Here is a 16,092-nt window from a genome sequence, read left to right as displayed (position 1 = left end):
TTGTCTGCTTGCAGTTTTCCAAATAATGGCAACAGAACACAATTCCCCAATAACCAAAGACAAAGTTCTTAAGGCGTGATCACATATATTCAGATATATTGCATGTTCAGATATATTTTCCACTGCCTTGCACATCTCTCTACCTACATCAGGTACTTATATGGCCCTCATCCCTATAGTATCTAAGTGCCTCACAATCTTTAATGTATTTATCTTTACAACACCGCTTTGAGGAAAAGCAGCACTATTAGTCCCATTTTACTGATGGGGAACTGAGGCACAGAAAGGTTAAGTAACTTGCCCAAGGTCACACAGGAAGAGCAGGGAATGGGACTTAGGTCTCTCAAGTCCTAGGCCAGTGCCCTAACCATTGGACCATTCTTTCTCTCAGTATAGTCATTTATACTGCGCAAAGTGGGTGTAAAATACTACTAAACCAGAATTTTCCACTCATCCTGGTTGCAAATGGTTTACACTCATTTTGCATGCATCTTACACACCTATGCAACTTCCATTAAAGCCAATGAAAAAATATTCACAAAACCTTGTAAGTGATTACATAAGGAGCATCTGGCTCATAATTCTTTTAAGTGCCAGTGGTTAGACAGCTTGGTCTTTTGTGTGTTAACTGGTTCCATCTAGATCTTATAATGCATTGTCAGGATTAAATGTTTAAAACCACATTACGCATATACAAATCAGGACTATGTGATTGATTTTAGTGTACAGTGGGAGAATTGCACTTGATATATAACAATGGTGGAAGTTCAGCTGTTAGATTAGACAGAATCCTCTGATGTTTTGTTTCAGCATTTACATTATTGTACTTTTTTAAACTCAAGAGTTTAAATGTCTTTTAGAACTGGAGCCCTGAAGGGAGCTGGGGAGAAAGCACAGTGTGAGGTTACAGAGCTAAACAAACAGACAGTACAGAAATTCTGCCTGATGTGCTAGAATCATTCCCTTGACAACCTGCATTTTTTTCTATCTATTCTTTCTGTAAACTTCAGATAATACAAGCTATCTCCAATAATTATCTTGCACATTTACTATTCAAAAGTAAATATTGCAACATGGAATTACAGGTATTCCCTTTACTAGGTAAACTGAAAACTAACTATCATTCCACAACAGAATGTAGTGTTGCAGAATCCAATAATGGTGCAGAAATAGGTCCCGGGGCATGCTGTAGGGTGTGTGCGCACTGGAGTTGGAGGTGTAATTTCCATCTTGGGCAGACACACCCATCCTAGCTCTGATTAAACAAAAATGATTAGGGGGCTGGAGCACATGACTTATGAGGAGAGGCTGAGGGAACTGGAATTGTTTACTCTGTGGAAGAGAAGAATGAGGGGGGATTTGATAGCTGCTTTCAACTATCTGAAGGGGGGTTCCAAAGAGGATGGATCTAGACTGTTCTCAGTGGTAGCAGATGAAGGAACAAGGAATAATGGTCTCAAGTTGCATTGGGGGAGGTTTAGGTTGACTGTTAGGAAAAACTTTTTCACTAGGAGGGTGATGAAGCACTGGAATGGGTTAGCTAGGGAGGTGATGGAATCTCCTTCCTTAGAGGTTTTCAAGGTCAGGCTTGACAAAGCCCTGGCTGGGATGATTTAGTTGGGGATTGGTCGTGCTTTGAGCAGGGGGTTGGACTAGATGACCTCCTGAGGTCCCTTCCAACCCTGATAGTCTATGAGTCTATGCTAAACATAGAAGTGTATCCAGTGAGAGCAGCAAGACAGACTAGCCGCCTTGAGTACATACCCAGGGTTTCAGATGGGATTGTACTTGGGGTAGCTAGCCCATCCTGCCACTCACGTCGCCACGGCTACACTGCTATTTTTAGTGCACTAGCTCGATCAGAGTTAGAGCAGGTATGTCTACCCGAGCTAGAAATTACACCTTCAGCTCCAGTGCAAACAGAGCTAAAGACCCTGCCTGTAATAGAATTGCCTCACAGCAGCAGGCTATAAATCTACAGCATGTGGCTCTGGAATCTGTTATTGAGTTAGAACCTGGGCGCTCCAATTCTAAGTCAGACCTGCTCTATTTAGAAGAGAGTAATAATACAACTAAACAAGTTACATTACAGAACTGGATTAAGAACTGGTTAGGGTGGAGCCCCAAAAACAAATAAATACGCAACATGTGGCCTTTTATTGTCTATTGAAGAAAAAACATCCTTCCTTAGTAAACCCATTGTTTTGATTGTGGTTTACATGTAAAAGAGAAGGTATGGAAGTTGCAATGAAACACTTACCCTGGCTCGGGCATCGACCAGGGCACCGTTTCTCAAGAGGCAGCGGACCACTTCCACCTGCCCAGCACGTGCTGCCATGTGTAGGGCAGTCTCCCCACGCTGCAGAAAAGCAGAGATTTTAGAGTCCCAAGTCATGAGAAATAAGCCATTTCCAGTTCGTGTAAATGCCTATGACGTCAGTAGAGTGAAGATCACTTACACTAGCTGAGGCTCTGACTATAATAACAAATTCAGAAGAGTGTGTATATACATGTCTTTTTCGGGGGGTGGCGGAGGGACTGGAGACTGTATTTCACTTGGCACCCCAGTGACCACAGACAACGGTAACCGCATCATTGAGGGTCAGAGTGAAATCCTAGCCCCATTGTCGTCAATGGGAGTTTTGCCATTGACTTCAATGGAATCAAGAGTTGACACTTAGAGTCTTACAACATGTTAAATAAATCTCAACCCACCAGTGCTGCCTGGGAATATTCACCAAACAATTATTTTAAATGGCATTCCACATGAAATTCCCTCCTGATCATAGGTATTCCCTGGTTTTCTACATAATGGTGCTTTAGCTTGAACTTCAAAATAGCCAGGGGATAAGAACATACTGAGCCTAGGATTCTCAAGGGATTGCTGAGCACCTGAGCTTCAAAATGGAAGGGGACATTTTTCCAGATGGCCTCTTCCTATGCATTGTGTGGAGCTGACAGCTTTAGAGGGCATTGTAAAGGCAATATATGAATCCCTGGATATTGTTCTAAAAACTGTGGTCCCTGGCACTGGGTGTGCAATGAATGCTAGCTAGTCCCTCTCAATCCTTTTATAGCCCACACAATTTGAGATGGATACATGAATTTCAGGAAGTCCAAGTGTTTTAGAGTATAAAGAGCTGGGTAAGAAAGTGAATATGAAAAGCTCTGGATGTTACTTTTCTTTCCCTATGTTTGCAAAGCAACATTAGAAATTAATAAATAATCCCTGCTGTTGGAGATGTTGGCTTAATCTTGCACTGTACCATCTTCTTTATGGACAGTACTGTAAAATATACCAAGAGAGTCTCTATGTGGCTAGTCTGGGACATACCAGGTATTGGCATAGTGCAGCAATAGACAGACCTATTTTGTCTTCTCTGTTATGACAGCACAGCAGGATAAATGTGCGGTCTAACATTTTTCGTCCTACATACACATGAACTCTTGCAGATGACAGAGTATCATTTGATTTGCCACCTACTTGTATAATCTTGTATAAAGAGAAGAGCCTCATCTTTTTACCATGGATGGACCATACCTACCAGCTGAAGGCTCTTATTGTTGACACTCTGTCAGATTAAACTGTAATTACTATACCACTGGCTTTCTCTCCTCTCACCTAGGAGCTGAGTCTATGTATCAAGCCCAGAAAAGGACCAATTTTTGTTGTTGTTTACTGAGATAGTTAAAAAGTAACCCAAATCTACTCACAGTGATGATCGTATATGGTAATTAAACCCTCCTTATTGGGAGTTAATTTATTTATATAAACCCACCAGTTTATATAAATTTTGAAATCTACATAAGGTCAACAGTTATGTTTAGTAAAGAGATAATGGGCAAATTCTTGCAGTCCTAATGGATTTGATTGCAGGATTTGATCATATAAAAATCTTATCATTTGAAGAATGTACGGTTAAAAAGTTTTAATTCTGTTTGTGAATAAGCCTTTCATTTTGCAAATTATCAGGTTTAGATTTCTATAAAGACCATTCTATACTTGTATTAGTGAAGCAATTTAACTTTTGAAAACAATTAGTGAGATTTGCTAAGTAAAAGCGAAGACACCTGCCAAGCACAAACAATTGTAAAATGTTAAACTTTGTATCCAAATATTTATTAATATCTGTTATCAGTTCAGATCCTTTCTTGACTTAGTTTCTTTTCCAAAATTTCTTGTTAGCTTTTTTACAGTTAATAAAATAGTTATATAAATATTGCTTCCATATAAAAAGTATAAAAGCAGAGACCATTTGTGTCATGAATAATTTGTCTTATTAAACAAATAAAAAAAGAAATATAGTACAGTATGTATACTTAATGGAACCTCCTGGTAGATTTGTTTACCTTTCTAGTAGAGAAAAGGTGGTGAGTCCAGAGTACATGGATTACTAACTAATTTAGCTCAGAACCTCTATTTAGCAGTTTAAAATATTATTTACTGGTAAAATTCTGCTTTAAAAAGCAGACACTTGCAAGTAACTATTGTTTGAGTTTGTTATATTAACAAACTCAAACAATAAGAAACACATGTAATATAACCCCAGGAAATGTCCCTGGTCTCATTTATTCTAGAATAGCGGGATGTTTGGTACACAAAACACTCATTTCCATGGCAAATCAGGTCCTGCATTTGGTGTTACCTCTCAAAGGTCATATTTTAAGGACTTTAAAAATAAAAGTGATGTTCTCTAGAATTGTAAATCCATTACTTCTAAATGGGAAATACATCCGTGGCCTGGTAAAGGAACAGTTTTAGTTTAAAACTTCTAGGTTTTAGTTTCAACTGCTATGTTTAAATTTTTAAAAATTCCCTGCCAGTTTATATGGCGCTGCTCTGTTGAAGTCAATGTAGCTGTGCCCATTGACACCAGCAAAATGTTTACCCTTTTGGATTTGAACTGCAGTATTCAAAATGGAAACACAAAATCTTCCCTTCAGTGTGCCCCTGATAAACCTTGGTAAGGGTCATTTTCAGAGGAAACTATTCAGGGTCCCAGTGCTGCTGAGAAACCCCCTAAAACTATTGTTACCACAAAAGGGTTAAAGTGCCTGTTATATAGCCAGCTTCCGCCTTTTATGGGTGTTTGAGAAATATGTGAGGTTATTTTTCAGAGAAGTTCAGTTAGTAATAAATAACCATTAAAAGGCGACCTTGGGCTGGGCTACATGGCAGCTCAGTCCTGTGGTGTATGAGCTGATGCAGTGATTATTCTAATCCAAGCCATACTCACAATGTTAGTGACATCTGGAGAGGCTCCATTCTGCAGCAGGAGGAGGACTATATTCAAGTGGCCCATAAATGCAGCCACATGTATTGGTGTGAGGCCAGACTGTGAAACAAAGCAATAGCAGTTTTACTCCTCTGCACAGGGGCTGACGGGCTTCTTCATTTAAATAAAACACGAATAAGAAGACACGGAGAGAGGAAGAAGAAGAAAAGGGAGAACAGAAGGAAATTTTTTTGTAGTTGAAACACTGTTCTACCTCTGTTATAGCCTGGATTGAAGCCCCATATTTCACCAGGAGTTCCATGACTTTGATGCGGTTTTTCTTGCAGGCAATGTGCAGTGGAGTAAAACCATTCTGTGCAAAAAACAATTCTGTTAGCTAAAAGCATGCAGCTACCGTTCCCACACAGCTCCAGGCTGGCACACTGCAAGCAGTAGTGTTAGAATATCAGATGCCATTGTTCCTCAGTCATAGTAGGGTATGAGACATAGATAAAAAACCCAAGTTATCTTAATGGGCTGCTATTTCCTTAATACACGACAGCGTGCTAGGCTTTCTGCCCACATATCAGAGACAAACATATAACTAACAAAACAGACTTTCTCCTTTTGACAGTCAAGAACATACTAGAAAGCAAATATAAAACCATCCATTTGGGAACAGCTTACATATATTGTGGAGCCTGCCTCACGTGAAAAAAAAAAACATACATTAAAAAATGATGGTGATAAAAACCAACAGATGCTTTCAAAATTATCTGCAGTAATTTAAAAAATATGGGGCAAGATATTTAACTGTTCACCTTTCTCCTAGATCACATCTGATTTTTCTATTCTTCTTTAAAAAAAGACACTCTGACCTATGTGTCTATATCTATGTATGTCCATATTTATGCAGTATATCTACCGTATATTTTATATGCGGTTTCCTACGTGCATTCACTAAGAGGCAGCTTGGACTAACACTTTCTACTGAGCATAGTCCTTACTACCATTAAGAGATCTATTCACTTCCATGGAACTACTCCTGGTAAAAGGATCTAGGACCCCAGGTTTAACAAAGCATTTCTGCATGTGCTTGAGTACATCCCTATTTGACTTAAGCATATCCTTAACTTCAAGCCTGTGTTTAAGCCCCTTTAAAGTCTATGGGGCATAAGCATGTGCCTAACATTAAGCAAATGCTTACGGTCTTTGCTGAGTAGTGATAGATGCTGTATTGGGACCTAGGCTGGACGACAAAGCCTTGAAAGATCAGGACCACAGTGTTTACATTTTTAAGTAGACACTTGCTGAAAAATACAAATACGAATTTTTTTAATGCAAAGCAAGAACTTGTTAGATAATTATTGTTTTTTTCTAATGAAAATGGTCAGAATTGCGAGTGCTCAACTAGAAGTATAGCTGGTTAAACACTGAGAGAGAGAAGGAGAGCAGCTGCTAGAGTGGCATCTTACTCCATGGCTAGTCTCTGTTAAAATAAATGTTACTTATAGGTTGACATTAATATGTTTTACAACACAATAATTAAAACAACTGAGAATATATGTAGGGCTTTATATTTTCAAAGTGTTGCACAAACATTAACTAATTAAGTGCTTCAAGAATATATATTTCAAAATGAATTATTCATAAAGCTTATTCCATCACTTTACTTGCTAGAGATACTGTGTAGAATAGTAAATTAACTAGTCCAGATAGCTTTAAATGTTAGCCTGCAATAGCTAGGCTTAGATATAGCTCAACACAAGCTTTGTCGGTGCTTCTAGCAGGCATTGCTCAGATGTCCTGAAGTTGCCCTCTAGTCTGGTGGTTGACAAATTTGAGTTATAAAATTATGTCTCCCTGTTAAATGTACACCTTGCCTACAACATCCCAATGGTTATTTCTGTCTTCATCAACATCACCACCCCTGCAAACGGGCATCTCTAACTGTTAGAATTCTATAGTATGTCATTTAACCAGGCTCTGGTCAGTTGCTTTTCTGCTGTTCTTCTTAAAGGACGGGGAAGCTTTATAAATGAAATTAATTATGATGACCAATGTTTATTGTGATGAATATTATGGAGGAACAATCGTCATTCCATAGTTAAGGGTGATAGTAGCTTCCCATTATAAGCCCAACAATTAAGCCTCCCAACTTCCCCAAAAAGAAATCTATACCCTTCAAATTTCACATACTGTATCAAATTACTGGATACATTTTCCGGGAAGCTGTAGTGTTTCAGAAATTTCCATTGTTAATTTTATTGTATTTAGTTCATTTTACTTCATCTTGTTGACCTTGCTGCAGTGAGGTGCCTTTTAGTGGAGGGATTATTAAAATATAAAGTGTTCTTGACAGGCTCTTTGTAAAGTCTTAAAGACCTTAGAAATTCATAAAGTCAAAGATGAATTTTTTTCTTCCTGTTTAAGGGATAATGGTCAGGTCCTGAGCACAAGGAATTATTTATAATATTTTTATTTATGCTTCAGAAAAATTAAAAAATGGATATGCTATGATTAATGATATTTGAAAAATGGAAGTTCAATAAGTGTAAAAGACTAATTTTCTGCCATCTAGCAAAAATGTTGGACAATTTATTTTAAAAAGCCTACCACACCAATCAGCCTTTTACAGTGGTAACAAATACGAACTGCACCACCATGCAGTAAATGGTGAAAGGCCAAATGGAAAATGCATTAAAACACTGGAACGTGTAATAGTGTCAGCTGGCAATGACTGTGATTCCGAGAACGGTTGCATAGCCTCAGGAATTGAACATGCAAACACTTGCTAGTGAACACAGTGCTTACTACCACGAGTAGACCCATTGAAGTGGAAGTCCTACATCCAACAGTAACTGCCATTTACAACAGTAAGCACTACATCCTACTGACATATGACTACTCAAAGAAGTAAGCACTATGCTCAGTAGTATTTGCAGGATGGGGTCTTCAGTCAGTTTTATTACACAGTGACACACATCTACCATCTGCAGCAGTGTTGCATTAGAGGGGTGAGGCAAGTTTACCAGGGCTCGAGCGTTGGGATTTGCTCTCTTGTCCAGCAGAAGCTTGGTGACACGATAATGGCCACAGTGTGCAGCAACATGTAGGGCAGTCAGGTAATCCAGTGTGACATCATCAACGGGAGCTTTGTGCTGCAGTAGATGTTTGACACATTCCACGTGGTCACCTTGAGCAGCCATGTGAAGCGGAGAGAGTCCATTCTGTGCCAGCAGAAAATACAAGTGTATCAAACTTCCAGTAAAAATAACTCATGATTATATAGTGCCATTTATTCAGAAGAATCCCAATGTGCTTTACCAAACGTATAGGACTAACTTCATCAAGCACTGAAAAGCAGCCACCTATGGGACACAACACTAACAGTTCACAGCAACATCACAGATTGTAAAAGGGAGTGAAAAAGAATGCCATAAACTCATGGCAAACCCGTGGAAAATGTAGGCAGGCAGAATACAGTTATCCAAATATGGAATTTAGCTATAGTGCGTTGTCTTGAGAAAAGTCTCATGGTATCTTTAACATCAGGACTGTGCTTTCCTAGGCTATGGCAAACCTATGCTAGGCAATGTATTCATTCAGAGGGAAAAGCATCTACTTAATCACCAACAACATTCTGTAGAACATGTTATTTTTCCTCAAGGTCCCCAACAACAAATACTGACTAAACCAAACTCTTTTTAGTTTATGAGACCTGATACTCTCACAGCCCAACGTGGGAAGATGTCATGGACCCTGTGTTACAACTGTCAACAAGGAGTTATACAATACAGTTGTAATCATATTTAGGTTCTTGGTTAAAAGAAATACATAAAGTACACTATTATACATTAATAGTATGGAACTCAACTACGAACCTTCTATAGGCCTTTTAGGAATTAAACACAAATGATTTATGCTTTCCCGCATAGTTTACAGAAAAAAGGCTTGTTGAGTATTATTAATAAACCTTGCCCTAAACATTGTAAATGGTACTGTACACACAAGTTACAGTACACACAAAAGACATGTGGGCTGATTTTCAGAGGTGCTGACCACCCACAGTTCCCAGTAAAGTCAATACAGCTGAGTGTACCTCGTATCTCTGAAAATAAGGGCAAGGGTACTTAAGAAAGAGTTTACAAATGTAGGGCTGATCCTGAAAACACTTACTAGCAAGTGTAGTGCTCACAACCAGGAAAAATCCTGCTGCATTTCCTAGTGTTTACTTAATCAGGCTCTAGTATCTGAATATGGTAACACTTTGATGTGCTTAGTTTTTAGGAAATTATCATCAAGTGGCTTGGATGAAAGCTCCAGCCTGATCAGCTGCTGGGGATTTTGATCCATCTCTTGACAAATGTATACAGTGGGGTCTCGGTGGAGCTTCGCCAGGCAGGCTGCTGTACCACTCTCAGCATTATATATGTCATTTTAAAATAAGAGAAAATGTTATAAAATACTGACGTTCCTGGGAAGGAACTGAAGCAACGTGACTTATTTCTATTTTTCATTCTGTCTCCAATCTGGAACAGCTCCACTGGGGCTGGGGGACTAGAAGGGAAGCTGTCTAACACAGATTTCAATTTACAGGTGAGGTATGATTTTGGCAGTGGGGAAGAAGAGTGTCTCTCAGTTCAGATGGTTGAAAGTTACTTTTAATTAAAATATAATTAAAAGGCTACAAAATATCTTCTTGAATTGGTTGCTTCTTTGCCCTTTACTTTTCCTGAAGAGAGTCCCAGTCCCCGTCAGTACCAAAAGGGAGGAAGGAATTGTGTATTGATGATAGGAGAATGGAGCCCTCTGATCATCACCGAAATATTTAACATGTAGGATCCATTCGCTGTACAGATCTTCCCTGCCACACCTGTGGCTATGCTTCAGACCAATTGCCCAAGTGATCTCTGGAAGACCCTGAACCAGCTCCTGCCATAATGGAGGGCTCTGACTCAGTGGAACATATATGTTCAAAATTTGGGAATCCAGCAATCGAAGTGTGGACTTCTTTTGTACCACAGACATTGGCTCCATTGGGGGCCCCCTGCTCCTCAGTGCAAGAGAGATTTTGGGAGAGGGGCAGTGGAGTCACAAAGATGTTTATTATTTAATATTTATTTATATTTACAATTTTATTAGCACTGCATGTATCTTCCAGCCATTCTTTCCAGCAGACGAAGAGCACACCAGCCAAAGGAACCAGTGCAGCCATAAGGATTCCTTTGCACACCCCCTCCCAGCTTCTATACAGACACCCTTTGTATAACCTGCCTACACGGGATGCTCACAGGGATCCAAAGTTACACAGTGCAAATATGTCCATGGCACAGCCCACAGACCGAGAGCAGTGAAGGAAGGAAGCTATTTTTAATGTAAAATAGCCAAGACTTGTATTGATTTAAAATAGATCACAAGACTGATATCTTCAAACTTAGGTGTCTACAATTAGTCTCCTAAATCCACGTGTAGGCACCTAAAAAAAAGTGACCTGCTTTTCAAAGGTGCTGATTAGAGCTGGTCAAAATTTTTCAAACAGTAACTGTTAGTATTAGTTACTAGTTAACTGAACTTTAACTAAGGAACATTAATAGTAATTAATTTTAATACATTAATTTTAGACTTAACTCTTTGGTGCTCTGTTTAGCTCTGTCAGCAAAGTGCTTAGCGTATTTAGGATGCAATATGTTATGACCATATCAATCTCTTAAGAACACAAAGGCAAAGTGACATTCTCCATTTCTATTCAGATACTGGATAGGCCGGAGCGCCACATCATTTAATAAGTATGCTTGTCCAGCACCTGTTTCCATCTGCCTTTGATGCAGTATGTAGGATGAGAAATGTATCCTCTGATTGGCAGAGAGAATTTTACTGAAGGGAAGAGGGAATACCCAAAATAAAGAAAGATTTTATATTAAATGGCTTTACCTTAATTACACAAATTTAAAAAACAATCTGGTGGTTGTATAGTTATGCATTAATGGGAATACTCCGGAATTGTTTAGTCTACTAAAGGAAGTGAAAAAAGCTTCATGAGATATAACAAGAGTAGATAAAAGATCAGAAAATATAAAGGGAATGATCTTACCCTGACTGAAGGAATGGGATACATGACCCATCTTTCCCATCTCTAACTTCTATGATTCCATGAAACCACAATAGTAAATTCCTGTGGTATGGGATGAGAACAGGTCACTTGTCCTGAAAAAGTACTGTCTATATCACACATGTAACCTGTCTCCTAAGAGAAAATGGAATGCTTTTGTTCATGTATGCCAATTCTCCTTATGTGGTAGGTTCAGTCCCTACTTTCAAGAGAAAAACCTTACTTTTGGATCACTCTATCCAAAATATTTATTCAGTCTAAAGCGTTTCCAGGGGGTTACTGACATGTCCCTATATCCCTCCTCACCCTTCCAGCGTACCTAGTAATTGCTTTGAAGCGTTGTCATGGATATTAATTTGTTCTGTGAATGAGATACTCACCTTGGTCCTTGCAAGTAGTGGGGCACCCCGTTCCAGGAGGAGCTCTACAACCTGGTCATGGCCACTTCGTGCCGCACAGTGGAGTGGAGTCAGTCCATCCTTTAAGCAAAAGAAAAGTGTTAAGCATATATCCAGACTGTCCATCTTACTGCTTTCTATGGAACAAACATTCAGAAATCTAGCCCACACGTTCCTGATACTGAGTGGGTGCTGAGCACCTGCAAATCTTGCAAACCTCCAGCAAAAGCTGTCCCTTTTATTAATGTCTAGATGAAACTGACTTAGTAGAATGAAGCTTTAACCCCAGCTCACGCTTGCATCAGTGAAGAACATTCTGAGGTTACACTCTGAGAATGGTGGAACGGAAACACATTGTGTATGCAAAACCATTATCAAAGAAGAGATTGTATGCATGCATCTCCTGCCCTCTCTCACTCCCTGCATGGCTTTGAAATTGTGCTGCCTCTCCCTGAATACTGTGTGATGGCCGAAGGATGCTCAGCTATCCACAGAGCTTCAATTGCTTTTGATACAGGGATGAAATAGGAGATGTCCATGCCAGGAAACGTATTCCAAAAAATTTCTAACAAGCAGGAGGAGAGGAAAGACTTTGAGCAGAAGAGAGAAACTAACAGAGAAAAGACTCTTCTTTCTGAGGCTCAATGACAAGTAAGATCTAATAATCTTTTGCTAAACTTGCACTGACTCTGAAATTCTCTCTCCATTGCAGAAGAACATTCTGTCCCAAAACACTTGCTCAGGCTGCTCAGTCACTGAACAAAGCAGTGTTAGAGAAAGATGTGTCAATGAAACACTTAGAAAGGGAAGTGCATTCTAGATAACGCTGCAACAGTCTGGTCCTTCCCTTAGAGAGAAAGAGATAGCAAATGCAAGAGAGGGGGGAAAAATGATGAAAAAGAATAAAATATCAGTGCTGAATGACAGAAGAAAGGAAAACACATAAGATATACAAAGAATCATAGAATATCAGGGTTGGAAGGGACCTCAGGAGGTCATCTAGTCCAACTCCCTGCTCAAAGCAGGACCAATCCCCAATTAAATCATCCCAGCCAGGGCTTTGTCAAGCCTGACCTTAAAAACTTCTAAGGAAGGAGATTCTACCACCTCCCTAGGTAACGCATTCCAGTGTTTCACCACCCTCCTAGTAAAAAAAATTTTCCTAATATCCAACCTAAACCTCCCCCACTCCAGCTTGAGACCATTACTCCTTGTCCTGTCCTCTTCTACCACTGAGAATAGTCTAGAATCATCCTCTCTGGAACCACATCTCAGGTAGTTGAAAGCAGCTATCAAATCCCCCCTCATTCTTCTCTTCTGCAGACTAAACAATCCCAGTTCCCTCAGCCTCTCCTCATAAGTCATGTGTTCCAGACCCCTAATCATTTTTGTTGCCCTTCGCTGGACTCTCTCCAATTTATCCACATCCTTCTTGTAGTGTGGGGCCCAAAACTGGACACAGTACTCCAGATGAGGCCTCACCAATGTCGAATAGAGGGGGACGATCACGTCCCTCGATCTGCTCGCTATGCCCCTACTTATACATCCCAAAATGCCATTGGCCTTCTTGGCAACAAGGGCACACTGCTGACTCATATCCAGCTTCTCATCCACTGTCACCCCTAGGTCCTTTTCCGCAGAACTGCTGCCTAGCCATTCGGGCCCTAGTCTGTAGCGGTGCATTGGGTTTTTCCGTCCTAAGTGCAGGACCCTGCACTTATCCTTATTGAACCTCATCAGATTTCTTTTGGCCCAATCCTCCAATTTGTCTAGGTCCCTCTCTATCATAATCCCTGCCCTCCAGCGTATCTACCACTCCTCCTAGTTTAGTATCATCCGCAAATTTGCTGAGAGTGCAATCCACACCATCCTCCAGATCATTTATGAAGATATTGAACAAAACTGTCCCCAGGACCGGCCCCTGGGGCACTCCACTTGACACCGGCTGCCAACTAGACGTGGAGCCATTGATCAGTACCCGTTGAGCCCAACAATCTAGCCAACTTTCTACCCACCTTATAGTGCATTCATCCAGCCCATACTTCTTTAACTTGCTGACAAGAATACTGTGGGAGACCGTGTCAAAAGCTTTGCTAAAGTCAAGAAACAATACATCCACTGCTTTCCCTTCATCCACAGAACCAGTAATCTCATCATAGAAGGCGATTAGATTAGTCAGGCATGACCTTCCCTTGGTGAATCCATGCTGACTGTTCCTGATCACTTTCCTCCCATGTAAGTGCTTCAGAATTGATTCCTTGAGGACCTGCTCCATGATTTTTCTGGGGACTGAGGTGAGGCTGACTGGCCTGTAGTTCCCAGGATCCTCCTCCTTCCCTTTTTTAAAGATTGGCACTACATTAGCCTTTTTCCAGTCATCTGGGACTTCCCCCGTTCGCCACGAGTTTTCAAAGATAATGGCCAATGGCTCTGCAATCACAGCCGCCAATTCCTTTAGCACTCTCGGATGCAACGCGTCCGGCCCCATGGACTTGTGCACGTCCAGCTTTTCTAAATAGTCCCTAACCACCTCTTTCTCCACAGAGGGCTGGCCATCTACTCCCCATGCTGTGATGCCCAGTGCAGCAGTCTGGGAGCTGACCTTATTCGTGAAGACAGAGGCAAAAAAAGCATTGAGTACATTAGTTTTTTCCACATCGTCTGTCACTAGGTTGCCTCCCTCATTCAGTAAGGTGCCCACACTTTCCTTGTAAACCCAAATATAGAGAATTTTAACCTTAACAGACCACAATGCTGTATTACCATACATGTACTCAGAAGAGCACTGAATGCCTGTTCAATATAGATGTGTAATTGAGATTGAGATGTTATCTTTGACTTTAAAGTAACAGAAAACGCCATTGTGACACCAACTGACTTGTTCGATATATTCACTTCTGAGGGAATTCTGCACCAAAAAGTTAAAAATTCTGCACACAATATTTTAAATTCCGCAAAATTCTGCAAATACTATTTGTCAAATAAATGTGCCTCCAGCATGGCAGGGCATTGGCTGCACTGAGGTGGGAGATCACCCTGAAGCCCACACCTCCCCCAATATAGAAACTCGGCAGTGAGGCTGCACCCAACCCTGACACGGTGTAAGGGCTGGGCCTGCCCCAGAAACACCCGGGGCCCTGCCCCTCTTTGCCAGGTGCACCAGGTTTGGGTGGGCAGGCAGCCCAGCAGGATCCAAGTATAGAGGGGCTTAGTGTGGGGGATCAAGGTGTGGGGTGAGAGGTTTCTGTGTGGGAGGCTCAGTGGGAGATCTGGATGCACACGGGCTTTTTGCGGGGTTCGGGTGCAGGGGCAATGGGACTCTCCAGGGAATCCAGGTGAAGGTGGTTGGGACTCAGCAGAGGGGGTCGGGGTGTGAGGAGATGAGGCTCAGCGGGAGGGATTGGATGTGGGGGGCTCAGTTATGGGGTCCACGTGCTGCAGGAGTGGGGCTTGATAGGGTGGGGTTCCAGGTGCAGTTGGTTGGGGCTCAGTGCGGTGGGGGCTTGGGTGTGGGGAACTCATCGGGGGGGTCTAGGTGTAGGGCTTGTCAGTGTGAGGGTTCAATGGGCCTGCTTAATGGGAGAGCCCCAGCTGCTGCTGAGGGGACACCGCATGCCGGACTCCCACATCCCCTCGCACCTTTTCTTCCACATCCCATCCCCCACCCCCTCCCCTCACTCCCACCCCCTTCCTTCCCCACTGCCTCTTCCCCCCACTCTCCCTTCCCTCATTTCCCACGCCCCCTCTTACCCAGCCCCACTGCAGGCACTCACTGTTTCACAGAAAACAGGAAAGCTCCCATTACACTAAAGGGAAGCCCAACTGGCACTAGGACCCAGGAGGCAGTGTTCAACTGCAGAGTCAGTAGAGCTGAGCCTCCTTCAGCTGGGCAGCTCTGTGCTTGCAGCAATGTGGGGGCGGGCTGTGGTACATAACCCTGTGTGTCTCACCTCTGTTGGGGGCAATCCCCCTAAAAACTGCAGCCAATGTCAGCCCCCCCACCCGTACCCCCACATAGCTTCCTTTTGCTTCCCTGCCATTTTCTGCAGGGAAACATAGAAATTCTGTGGGGGGAGGGTGTTTTCTGCAGGCGTGCAGTCCCGCAGAATTCCCCCAGGAATAAATATATGGTAAACCACTGCACCTTATTATTCCAGTTATAACCTGATGGGGGCAGTGGTGGATTCTGGAATATACTTTAAAATTATTTTGTTTCTCCCAGCCCTCAATTTTAAATATCACAAAATACAGAACAGTTCAGCTGGAGTCAGGAGCTGAAATATGCATGGTAGAATTCTTGCTCTAGTATTCAGCTGCTAGCTTCCAGAGATTTTTCCAGATCCCATGAAATGCTAAGTGTACCTCA

General features: G+C 41.6%; 1 protein-coding gene across 45 annotated transcripts in view; it reads right to left on the bottom strand.

Annotated features, from left to right (window-relative positions):
* ANK2 (ankyrin 2) overlaps positions 1-16,092 on the bottom strand; it is a 565,434-nt gene that overhangs the window by 127,069 nt on the left and 422,273 nt on the right. For 41 of the 45 annotated variants that reach the window (XM_048846718.2, XM_075127588.1, XM_048846724.2 and 38 more), the window contains 5 exons: positions 11,709-11,807; positions 8,249-8,446; positions 5,491-5,589; positions 5,238-5,336; positions 2,261-2,359 (listed from right to left, as the gene is read on the bottom strand). In XM_048846718.2, coding sequence (XP_048702675.2) covers positions 2,261-2,359; positions 5,238-5,336; positions 5,491-5,589; positions 8,249-8,446; positions 11,709-11,807 — 594 coding nt within the window. The remainder of the gene's footprint in view (positions 1-2,260; positions 2,360-5,237; positions 5,337-5,490; positions 5,590-8,248; positions 8,447-11,708; positions 11,808-16,092) is intronic. The other 4 variants (XM_048846732.2, XM_048846764.2, XM_075127609.1 and 1 more) reach the window with 1 other exon arrangement.

The sequence above is a fragment of the Caretta caretta genome, chromosome 4 (genome assembly GCF_965140235.1).
Source record: "Caretta caretta isolate rCarCar2 chromosome 4, rCarCar1.hap1, whole genome shotgun sequence".
Taxonomy (NCBI): Eukaryota; Metazoa; Chordata; order Testudines; family Cheloniidae; genus Caretta; species Caretta caretta.
This window is presented reverse-complemented; position numbering and strand designations above follow the sequence as displayed.